This window comes from Salvelinus fontinalis, chromosome 35, assembly GCF_029448725.1.
Source record: "Salvelinus fontinalis isolate EN_2023a chromosome 35, ASM2944872v1, whole genome shotgun sequence".
NCBI lineage: Eukaryota > Metazoa > Chordata > Actinopteri > Salmoniformes > Salmonidae > Salvelinus > Salvelinus fontinalis.
The window spans coordinates 1,109,263-1,120,326 of NC_074699.1; the positions used below are offsets into that span (position 1 = coordinate 1,109,263).

General features: G+C 44.5%; 1 protein-coding gene across 2 annotated transcripts in view; it reads left to right on the forward strand.

The window, feature by feature from the left end:
* drd4b (dopamine receptor D4b) overlaps nucleotides 1–9,470 on the forward strand; it is a 29,344-nt gene extending 19,874 nt beyond the window's left edge. Inside the window, exon 4 of one of the 2 annotated variants that reach the window (XM_055898911.1) lies at nucleotides 8,326–9,470. In XM_055898911.1, coding sequence (XP_055754886.1) covers nucleotides 8,326–8,534 — 209 coding nt within the window. In that variant the 3' untranslated portion in view covers nucleotides 8,535–9,470. The remainder of the gene's footprint in view (nucleotides 1–8,325) is intronic. The other variant, XM_055898912.1, reaches the window with a different exon arrangement.
* Nucleotides 9,471–11,064: the final 1,594 nt, after the last annotated feature.

Consider the following 11,064-nt stretch of genomic DNA (forward strand, 5'->3'; position numbering starts at 1 on the left):
AGGTCTAACAGAAGGTCTGTAGTCATCAGATGCTAGGTTTAACAGAAGGTCTGTAGTCATCAGATGCTAGGTTTAGCAGAAGGTCTGTAGTCATCAGATGCTAGGTCTGACAGAAGGTCTGTAGTCATCAGATGCTAGGTCTAACAAGGTCTGTAGTCATCAGATGCTAGGTCTAACAAGGTCTGTAGTCATCAGATGCTAGGTCTAATAGAAGGTCTGTAGTCATCAGATGCTAGGTCTAATAGAAGTTCTGTAGTCATCAGATGCTAGGTCTAATAGAAGTTCTGTAGTCATCAGATGCTAGGTCTGACAGAAGGCCTGTAGTCATCAGATGCTAGGTCTAACAGAAGGTCTGTAGTCATCAGATGCTAGGTCTGACAGAAGGTCTGTAGTCATCAGATGCTAGGTCTAGCAGAAGGTCTGTAGTCATCAGATGCTAGGTCTGACAGAAGGTCTGTAGTCATCAGATGCTAGGTCTAACAGAAGGTCTGTAGTCATCAGATGCTAGGTCTAACAGAAGGTCTGTAGTCATCAGATGCTAGGTCTGACAGAAGGTCTGTAGTCATCAGATGCTAGGTCTGACAGAAGGTCTGTAGTCATCAGATGCTAGGTCTGACAGAAGGTCTGTAGTCATCAGATGCTAGGTCTAACAGAAGGTCTGTAGTCATCAGATGCTAGGTCTAACAGAAGGTCTGTAGTCATCAGATGCTAGGTCTGACAGAAGGTCTGTAGTCATCAGATGCTAGGTCTGACAGAAGGTCTGTAGTCATCAGATGCTAGGTCTAACAGAAGGTCTGTAGTCATCAGATGCTAGGTCTAACAGAAGGTCTGTAGTCAGCAGATGCTAGGTCTAACAGAAGGTCTGTAGTCATCAGATGCTAGGTCTGACAGAAGGTCTGTAGTCATCAGATGCTAGGTCTAACAGAAGGTCTGTAGTCATCAGATGCTAGGTCTGACAGAAGGTCTGTAGACAGAAGGTCTGTAGTCATCAAATGCTAGGTCTAACAGAAGGTCTGTAGTCATCAGATGCTAGGTCTGACAGAAGGTCTGTAGTCATCAGATGCTAGGTCTGACAGAAGGGCTGTAGTCATCAGATGCTAGGTCTGACAGAAGGTCTGTAGTTATCAGATGCTAGATCTGACAGAAGGTCTGTAGTCATCAGATGCTAGGTCTAACAGAAGGTCTGTAGTCAGCAGATGCTAGGTCTGACAGAAGGTCTGTAGTCATCAGATGCTAGGTCTAACAGAAGGTCTGTAGTCATCAGATGCTAGGTCTAACAGAAGGTCTGTAGTCATCAGATGCTAGATCTGACAGAAGGTCTGTAGTCATCAGATGCTAGGTCTAACAGAAGGTCTGTAGTCAGCAGATGCTAGGTCTAATAGAAGGTCTGTAGTCAGCAGATGCTAGGTCTAACAGAAGGTCTGTAGTCAGCAGATGCTAGGTTTAACAGAAGGTCTGTAGACCTATTAGAAGTGTGACTTTAGTCTGCCGTTCTCCACCTGACTAAGTTTAGCTTAAAGCCTTAAATCCAATCAATATGTACCACTTTGGATCGTCTTACCCCCACAACACACATGACCACAGGTTTAAGTATAGAGGTGCCTACTGAGTCATTCACGGCTTCAACTAATGAGCAGAAACAGATGGAAGTGTTGAGGAGAGTTAAATGTCTTCATTAGTCTCCAGTGACACAGCCAGACTGACGGATGTTCCTCTGTCTTTGGTCATCTACGTGGGAGACCATGTGGGTGGTGACTCATTTTTAAACAGATAGTCATTTCACACTACCATGCCCAAGCCAAACATAATGTGGATATTTTCCTCAAAGTTCCAGAAAGGATGATTGTGATATGCGTAATCAGGTCAGCTCTGTGCAGCTTGGTTTGGTTCAGCAGGGTGAAAAGTCCATCTGCATTTCTAACAGGGGTTTTAAGTGAGAAATACAGGAACGCTGCTGTTTACAGATCAGGGTTTTTAAGTGAGAAATAAAGGAACGTTGCTGTTCACAGATCAGGGGTTTTAAGTGAGAAATAAAGGAACGTTGCTGTTCACAGATCAGGGGTTTTAAGTGAGAAATAAAGGAACGTTGCTGTTCACAGATCAGGGGTTTTAAGTGAGAAATAAAGGAACGTTGCTGTTCACAGATCAGGGGTTTTAAGTGAGAAATAAAGGAACGTTGCTGTTCACAGATCAGGGGTTTTAAGTGAGAAATAAAGGAACGTTGCTGTTCACAGATCAGGGTTTTTAAGTGAGAAATAAAGGAACGTTGCTGTTCACAGATCAGGGGTTTTAAGTGAGAAATAAAGGAACGTTGCTGTTCACAGATCAGGGTTTTTAAGTGAGAAATAATGGAACGTTGCTGTTCACAGATCAGGGGTTTTAAGTGAGAAATAAAGGAACGTTGCTGTTCACAGATCAGGGGTTTTAAGTGAGAAATAAAGGAACGTTGCTGTTCACAGATCAGGGGTTTTAAGTGAGAAATAAAGGAACGTTGCTGTTCACAGATCAGGGGTTTTAAGTGAGAAATAAAGGAACGTTGCTGTTCACAGATCAGGGGTTTTAAGTAAGAAATAAAGGAACGTTGCTGTTCACAGATCAGGGTTTTTAAGTAAGAAATAAAGGAACGTTGCTGTTCACAGATCAGGGGTTTTAAGTAAGAAATAAAGGAACGTTGCTGTTCACAGATCAGGGTTTTTAAGTAAGAAATAAAGGAACGTTGCTGTTCACAGATCAGGGGTTTTAAGTAAGAAATAAAGGAACGTTGCTGTTCACAGATCAGGGTTTTTAAGTAAGAAATAAAGGAACGTTGCTGTTCACAGATCAGGGTTTTAAGTGAGAAATAAAGGAACGTTGCTGTTCACAGATCAGGGTTTTTAAGTGAGAAATAAAGGAACGTTGCTGTTCACAGATCAGGGTTTTTTTCCAGAGACTTTGAGTTGAAGTTGATCCTTCATTTGATCATCGTGTCCCAGGATGCAGCTGGTATCAGGTAACACTCAGAGCGTCACATCAATTAGTATTAGCAGGAAACACAGTTTACCACGCAGGGCCCGCTGCTGTGGACACGACAGGCTGTCCCTCATAACACCAGGCAGTCAGTGAGGGTGGGTTCCTGTTGAAGACGACACAGACCAACACCAATGTCGGCCGTCTCCACTCAGTAGATCACCGGCTGGGTGGCGATGAACGGGGGGCGATTCAACATGTCAAATAGTTGGGAAATGAACAGAAAAATGTGGCTGTTCTGTGGTCAGAGACGAGGCTGTGCACTACCGACGTTCGTGTTGGTCTTGTTCTTTACATTGAGGGTAGATATTAAGATGTCACTGAGGGTAGTGATTCCTACACGGAAAGTTGGGAGCATAAGAGGGGAAAAGAATGAGAAGCATTTAGCTTATACTCAACAGACAGAGAGACAGACACATCAGATCCTCTCCTACTAGACAGACAGACATCACATCCTCTCCTACTAGACAGACAGACATCAGATCCTCTCCTACTAGACAGACAGACATCAGATCCTCTCCTACACAGACAGACAGAGAGACAGACAGACACATCATACCCTTTCCTACTAGACAGACAGACAGACATCAGATCCTCTCCTACTAGACAGACAGACATCAGATCCTCTCCTACACAGACAGACAGAGAGACAGACAGACACATCATACCCTTTCCTACTAGACAGACAGACAGACATCAGATCCTCTCCTACTAGACAGACAGACAGACATCAGATCCTCTCCTACTAGACAGACAGGCAGACAGACATCAGATCCTCTCCCACACAGACAGACAGACAGACATCACATCCTCTCCTACTAGACAGACAGACACATCAGATCCTCTCCCACACAGACAGACAGACAGACATCACATCCTCTCCTACTAGACAGACAGACACATCAGATCCTCTCCCACACAGACAGACAGACAGACAGACAGACTCTCTTTTTCCTCTTTGGCAACAACACTTATTCTATCAAAGGGTTAAAGGACGGACAATTTTCTGTTTCCAATTTGTAAAAAGCATTTGTTGACTGTAATTGTTCTCCACATTCGCTAAATGAAATACGCTCTTGGAGGTGAAATAAATAAGGTTTTCTGGACCAATGTTGATACTTTGATTGCTTTATGTGGAAGGTCAATAAGGAAGCTCAATCGAGGAGCACACAATCCTATTTTAATTTCTTCCAGGGGTGCTCCGGATTAGATGGGGACTGGCAAGCAGGGTTCAAATTACCCAGTGGGAATTGGAAACATTTATGAAGGTTAATTTAACTGACCTTTTGGGACGTTCTAGGGGGGTGCTCATAATCTCTCGGGGGTGCCTGACATCAAAGGGTTTGACTTGTGGGGGGGGGGGGGTCCACATCGATATTAAAATGATCACCCCTCCTAACGCCAACCCCGTTTATGCATGCAGATGAGGACAGGCTGTCTCTTAACAGTAAAGTCTCTCCAGATGAGGACAGGCTGTCTCTTAACAGTAAAGTCTCTCCAGATGAGGACAGGCTGTCTCTTAACAGTAAAGTCTCTCCAGATGAGGACAGGCTGTCTCTTAACAGTAAAGTCTCTCCAGATGAGGACAGGCTGTCTCTTAATTAAGAGTAAAGTCTCTCCAGATGAGGACAGGCTGTCTCTTAACAGTAAAGTCTCCCCAGATGAGGACAGGCTGTCTCTTAACAGTAAAGTCTCTCCAGATGAGGACAGGCTGTCTCTTAACAGTAAAGTCTCTCCAGATGAGGACAGGCTGTCTCTTAACAGTAAAGTCTCTCCAGATGAGGACAGGCTGTCTCTTAACAGTAAAGTCTCTCCAGATGAGGACAGGTTGTCTCTTAACAGTAAAGTCTCTCCAGATGAGGACAGGCTGTCTCTTAACAGTAAAGTCTCTCCAGATGAGGACAGGCTGTCTCTTAACAGTAAAGTCTCTCCAGATGAGGACAGGTTGTCTCTTAACAGTAAAGTCTCTCCAGATGAGGACAGGCTGTCTCTTAACAGTAAAGTCTCTCCAGATGAGGACAGGCTGTCTCTTAACAGTAAAGTCTCTCCAGATGAGGACAGGCTGTCTCTTAACAGTAAAGTCTCTCCAGATGAGGACAGGCTGTCTCTTAACAGTAAAGTCTCTCCAGATGAGGACAGGCTGTCTCTTAACAGTAAAGTCTCTCCAGATGAGGACAGGCTGTCTCTTAACAGTAAAGTCTCTCCAGATGAGGACAGGCTGTCTCTTAACAGTAAAGTCTCTCCAGATGAGGACAGGCTGTCTCTTAATTAAGAGTAAAGTCTCTCCACCTCCCAGAGAGTTGAGGTTTATATTCAGTGCCTCGTCCAATGAACACCCAATAAATTAAATCACATGACGCACGGAGACGCATGGAGACACTCCAGACAAATGGCTTCTATCTACTGTCAGTTTCCCCTTGATCAAGTGTCTGGTCAGGGAAGCTCTGATTCCCAGCTGTAGGTGGTTGGTGGGTCTTGATCAAGTGTCTGGTCAGGGAAGCTCTGATTCACAGCTGTAGGTGGTTGGTGGGTCTTGATTAAGTGTCTGGACAGGGAAGCTCTGATTCCCAGCTGTAGGTCGTTGGTTGGTCTTGATTAAGTGTTTGGTCAGGGAAGCTCTGATTCCCAGCTGTAGATCGTTGGTTGGTCTTGATCAAGTGTCTGGTCAGGGAAGCTCTGATTCCCAGCTGTAGGTGGTTGGTGGGTCTTGATTAAGTGTCTGGTCAGGGAAGCTCTGATTCCCAGCTGTAGGTGGTTGGTGGGTCTTGATTAAGTGTCTGTCCAGGGAAGCTCTGATTCCCAGCTGTAGGTGGGTCTTAAGTGTCTGGTCAGGGAAGCTCTGATTCCCAGCTGTAGGTGGGTCTTAAGTGTCTGGTCAGGGAAGCTCTGGTTCACAGCTGTAGGTGATTGGTTGGTCTTGATCAAGTGTCTGTCCAGGGAAGCTCTGATTCCCAGCTGTAGGTGGTTGGTTGGTCTTAAGTGTCTGTCCAGGGAAGCTCTGATTCCCAGCTGTAGAGGTAAACTAAGCTTATTAGGTTGCAGTGTCAGTTCCAGAGGGAGGAAGAGCTTCCCTGTTCAGTAGCTGGTACTACCTAGGCCGTATCCCAAATGGCAGCCTATTCCCTATTTAGTGCACCACTTTTGTCCAGAGGTTTATGATGGCTCTAGTCAAAAGTAGTGCACTACATAGGGAATAGGGTACAGTTTAGGGTGCAACCCTAATCTGTATCGCTACTCCACCCCGACCTCCAAGCGCTTGACTGAGTATTTATAGCAATCCCGTCAACATTCCTGCATTATTCACCTCACCAGAGAGGCAGGCAGGTTTCTAATCTACAAGGACATCAGCCATGCTGTTCAATTTTCTCACTCCAATCGCCATATTGTAAACGGGTTTTTGGGGGGTTCGTCTCAAATGGCACCCTATTCCCTACATAGTGCACTACTTTAGACCAGGAATAGGGTGCTATTTGGGATTCCCCCATATTAATGTTGACAGGGTCTAGGCAGTGTAAATGAGTGTTGCCCAGCCGCTGAGGTGTCGTTGTGAATTGATTGCGTGCGTGTGAATAAATAGTTTGGGTTGCCAACCCCGTGGCAACATTAAATGATCAACCGCTATACACTTACTTACCTTCTCACGATTGGACAAAGATATTAACAAATATTTCCACAGAATGAGTTCTCTCTCTCTCGCATTAGTGTGCGTCGGTCTTTGTAAAATGTCAACATGCCACTTTATAAAATGGAGTGTTTTCTGCTTCAGGGGCAAAAGGAGAATATAAAATAATGAAGGTTAAACTGCTGGTTAATGTTCCTTGAGTCTCCATTAAATAGCAATAAGAATGACATATTAGATTGGCTGTGCTTTACTTATCAGATCAACTGGGGTTGGCAGTGGTACAGTAAAGTCTGGTGGTTGTCGGGAGATTTTACAGCACTTTGATTCAGCTTCTGCTTGGTCTTGGTAACAACGGTTATAAAGGGCTACAGTATCAAATCAAATCAAATCACATTTTATTTGTCACATACACATGGTTAGCAGATGTTAATGCGAGTGTAGCGAAATGCTTGTGCTTCTAGTTCTGACAATGCAGTAATAACCTAACGAGTAATCTAACCTAACAATTCCACAACTACTACCTTATACACGCAAGTGTAAAGGGATAAAGAATATGTACATAAAGATATATGAATGAGTGATGGTACAGAACGGCATAGGCAAGATGCAGTAGATGGTATCGAGTACAGTATATACATATGAGATGAGTAATGTAGGGTATGTAAACATAAAAGTGGCATAGTTTAAAGTGGCTAGTGGTCCATGTATTACATAAGATGGCAAGATGCAGTAGATGATAGAGTACAGTATATACATATACATTATATTAAGTGGCATTTTACGTAGATATAGACCTACAGTATGTAGATAGACCTACAGTATGTAGATAAAGACCTACAGTAGGTAGATAAAGACCTGCAGTAGGTAGATAAAGACCTACAGTACGTAGATAAAGACCTACAGTAGGCAGATAAAGACCTACGGTACGTAGATAAAGACCTACAGTACGTAGATAAAGACCTACAGTAGGCAGATAAAGACCTACAGTACGTAGATAAAGACCTACAGTACGTAGATAAAGACCTACAGTAGGTAGATAAAGACCTGCAGTAGGTAGATAAAGACCTACAGTACGTAGATAAAGACCTACAGTAGGCAGATAAAGACCTACGGTACGTAGATAAAGACCTACAGTACGTAGATAAAGACCTACAGTAGGCAGATAAAGACCTACAGTACGTAGATAAAGACCTACAGTACGTAGATAAAGACCTACAGTAGGCAGATAAAGACCTACAGTACGTAGATAAAGACCTACAGTAGGCAGATAAAGACCTACAGTATGTAGATAAAGACCTACGGTATGTAGATAAAGACCTACGGTATGTAGATAAAGACCTACGGTACGTAGATAAAGACCTACAGTAGGTAGATAAAGACCTACAGTACGTAGATAAAGACCTACAGTAGGCAGATAAAGACCTACGGTACGTAGATAAAGACCTACAGTAGGTAGATAAAGACCTACAGTAGGTAGATAAAGACCTACAGTACGTAGATAAAGACCTACGGTACGTAGATATAGGTTAATGGATTCATAATTAATGGGATATTTTCCAGATTCTCAATGCTCTTACATAGTAAGGAGGTAAAGTCACCTCATCTAATCAATCAATCATCCGTGAATCAATTAATGGATCCATTTTTCAGAACAGTCCCCTAACCTCTCCTCTTCCTCCTCCTCCTCTTCCCCTCAGGTTGCTTCCTGTTCTGCTGGACCCCGTTCTTCGTCGTCCACACCACGCGGGCCCTGTGTGCTACCTGCTACATCCCACAGGCCCTGATAAGCACCGTCACCTGGCTGGGCTACGTCAACAGCGCCCTCAACCCCATTATCTACACGGTCTTCAACACGGAGTTCAGGAAGTTCTTCAAGAAGTCCCTCCACTCATTCAGCTGCTGCTGACATCAGCCCCACACCGGAGGGACAATGGTAGCTCTAACCGTACTCTCACAGAAGGCGTATACTACTGCACAGGCATTTCTAAGGGCCAGGGTTAGGGTCAATTCAGAAGGTACACAAAAAATGTCCAATTATCTTCAATGCTTTTCAGTGAGGAGAATGTGGAATTGGATTTTGGTTTGACTTTCGTAATTGTCTGGGGATGGCCCAGGGCTACATCTGTATCTATTGCTTTGGGTAGCCAACCCTCCTCCTGGACAGCTACTTAGTGAGCAGGTTTTTGCTACAACCCTACCCTAAACAGATGACCTTGATTAGCTGATTCAGCAGGGATGGAGTAAAAACCAGCTCCCCCTGTAGATCTCCTGGAGGAGGTTACAAAGGGCAGGACTATGTTTTAATGGAACCGTTATTCAACTCGGCAAGTCAGTTAAGAACACATTCTTATTTACAATGACGGCCTACCGGGGGAACAGTGTCAGCTCGGGGACAAGGTCTTGCCCCTGAACAAGGCAGTTAACAGCTCGGGGATTCGATCCAGCAACCTTTAGGTTACTGACCCAACGCTCTAACCACTAGGCTACCTGCCGCCTCAACCCCATAGTCATGCCACTGAGATATGGGTCTATGAGTGTTTATCTCGTGGGTGGGCGGGCCACTGAGATATGGGTCTATGAGTGTTTATCTCGTGGGTGGGCGGGCCACTGAGATATGGGTCTATGAGTGTTTATCTCGTGGGTGGGCGGGCCACTGAGATATGGGTCTATGAGTGTTTATCTCGTGGGTGGGCGGGCCACTGAGATATGGGTCTATGAGTGTTTATCTCGTGGGTGGGCGGGCCACTGAGATATGGGTCTATGAGTGTTTATCTCGTGGGTGGGCGGGCCACTGAGATATGGGTCTATGAGTGTTTATCTCGTGGGTGGGCGGGCCACTGAGATATGGGTCTATGAGTGTTTATCTCGTGGGTGGGCGGGCCACTGAGATATGGGTCTATGAGTGTTTATCTCGTGGGTTGGCGGGCCACTGAGATATGGGTCTATGAGTGTTTATCTCGTGGGTGGGCGGGCCACTGAGATATGGGTCTATGAGTGTTTATCTCGTGGGTGGGCGGGCCACTGAGATATGGGTCTATGAGTGTTTATCTCGTGGGTGGGCGGGCCACTGAGATATGGGTCTATGAGTGTTTATCTCGTGGGTGGGCGGGCCACTGAGATATGGGTCTATGAGTGTTTATCTCGTGGGTGGGCGGAGTTGGCACATTTGAGACCATACCAGTTGTTCTAAAGTACCATCTCTAACCATCCTGGACACCGGGGCGATGCCAAACGAGCACGCCCGCTATTCCTTAATACTGTTTATTACAGGTGTGGTATGAGGCTTAATACTAGCATTATAACAGTATTACGATAGTGTTATTACAGCCCTGTGAATACACCTTGAATCTGAAGTGATTTAGCTTAAAGACAGCATTAAGAAGAACAGAAGCTAATCAATGACTGCATTCATACAGTATGTATAATACTAAAGCTATAGCCTGGAACCTCATATACAAATCCACTCATACAGTATGTATAATACTAAAGCTATAGCCTGGAACCTCATATACAAATCCACTCAAATGTTGTTGTTTAAAAAAAAAAAAAATGTTGTAATATTGTTTTTTTTGCCATTTGAACTGAAGCCAATTCTTTGACTGTATCTGCCTGTAACAGCAGTGTGTTTTGTCGGGTTATTGACAGTGCCTACTGTTTACCATATCCACGTTTTATGTGGAACGCTTTCCAATAAAAAAAAAGACGCCTCTTTGTAAAAGCAATGACTTGTTCTCACATCAGTATCAGTAATAACACCAGTATTTCAGCTAAAACTCCTTGCAGAAGCAACAACTTAGACGGTCGATTATACAAATGTACACAGAAAAAGAACTAGGTCTATATATCAACAGATCAGCTTTCCCAGCTAAATAAACTATCTATCTAGCTAAACTTGGCAGAATGTACTTTACATTTAAATGACTTTCAGTCAGTCAGACAAAGTGGCTGAGGAAAATGAGGAGAATTATACAGTGACTTTTCTCCCAGGTCTGTGATTAGTAGTTTAGCGAGCAATTTAAACACTCAGGCAGAGAGACAGAGAGGTGGCAACAAGGACAGATGAAACCATGAGAAACTCTGGGAACATCAGAGATCCAACTGCAGTTGGTGACATGATTTACTGAGAGAGAAGAGAGAGAGAGAATTGAATTGAGAGAGATAGCAAATGTGACCATTTTGATGACGTACATAATGCAAGAGAGAGACGTGATGACACACTATCATGATCGTCACCCAGCACCACCAGCCACCTAGCCATGCTGAGTGGTTTGGAGGCTCTCTCTGCTCCACCAGCCACCTAGACATGCTGTGGGGTTTGGAGGCTCTCTCTGCTCCACCAGTCACCTAGCCATGCTGAGTGTTTTGGAGGTTCTCTCTGCTCCACCAGCCACCTAGCCATGCTGAGTGTTTTGGAGGCTCTCTCTGCTCCACCAGTC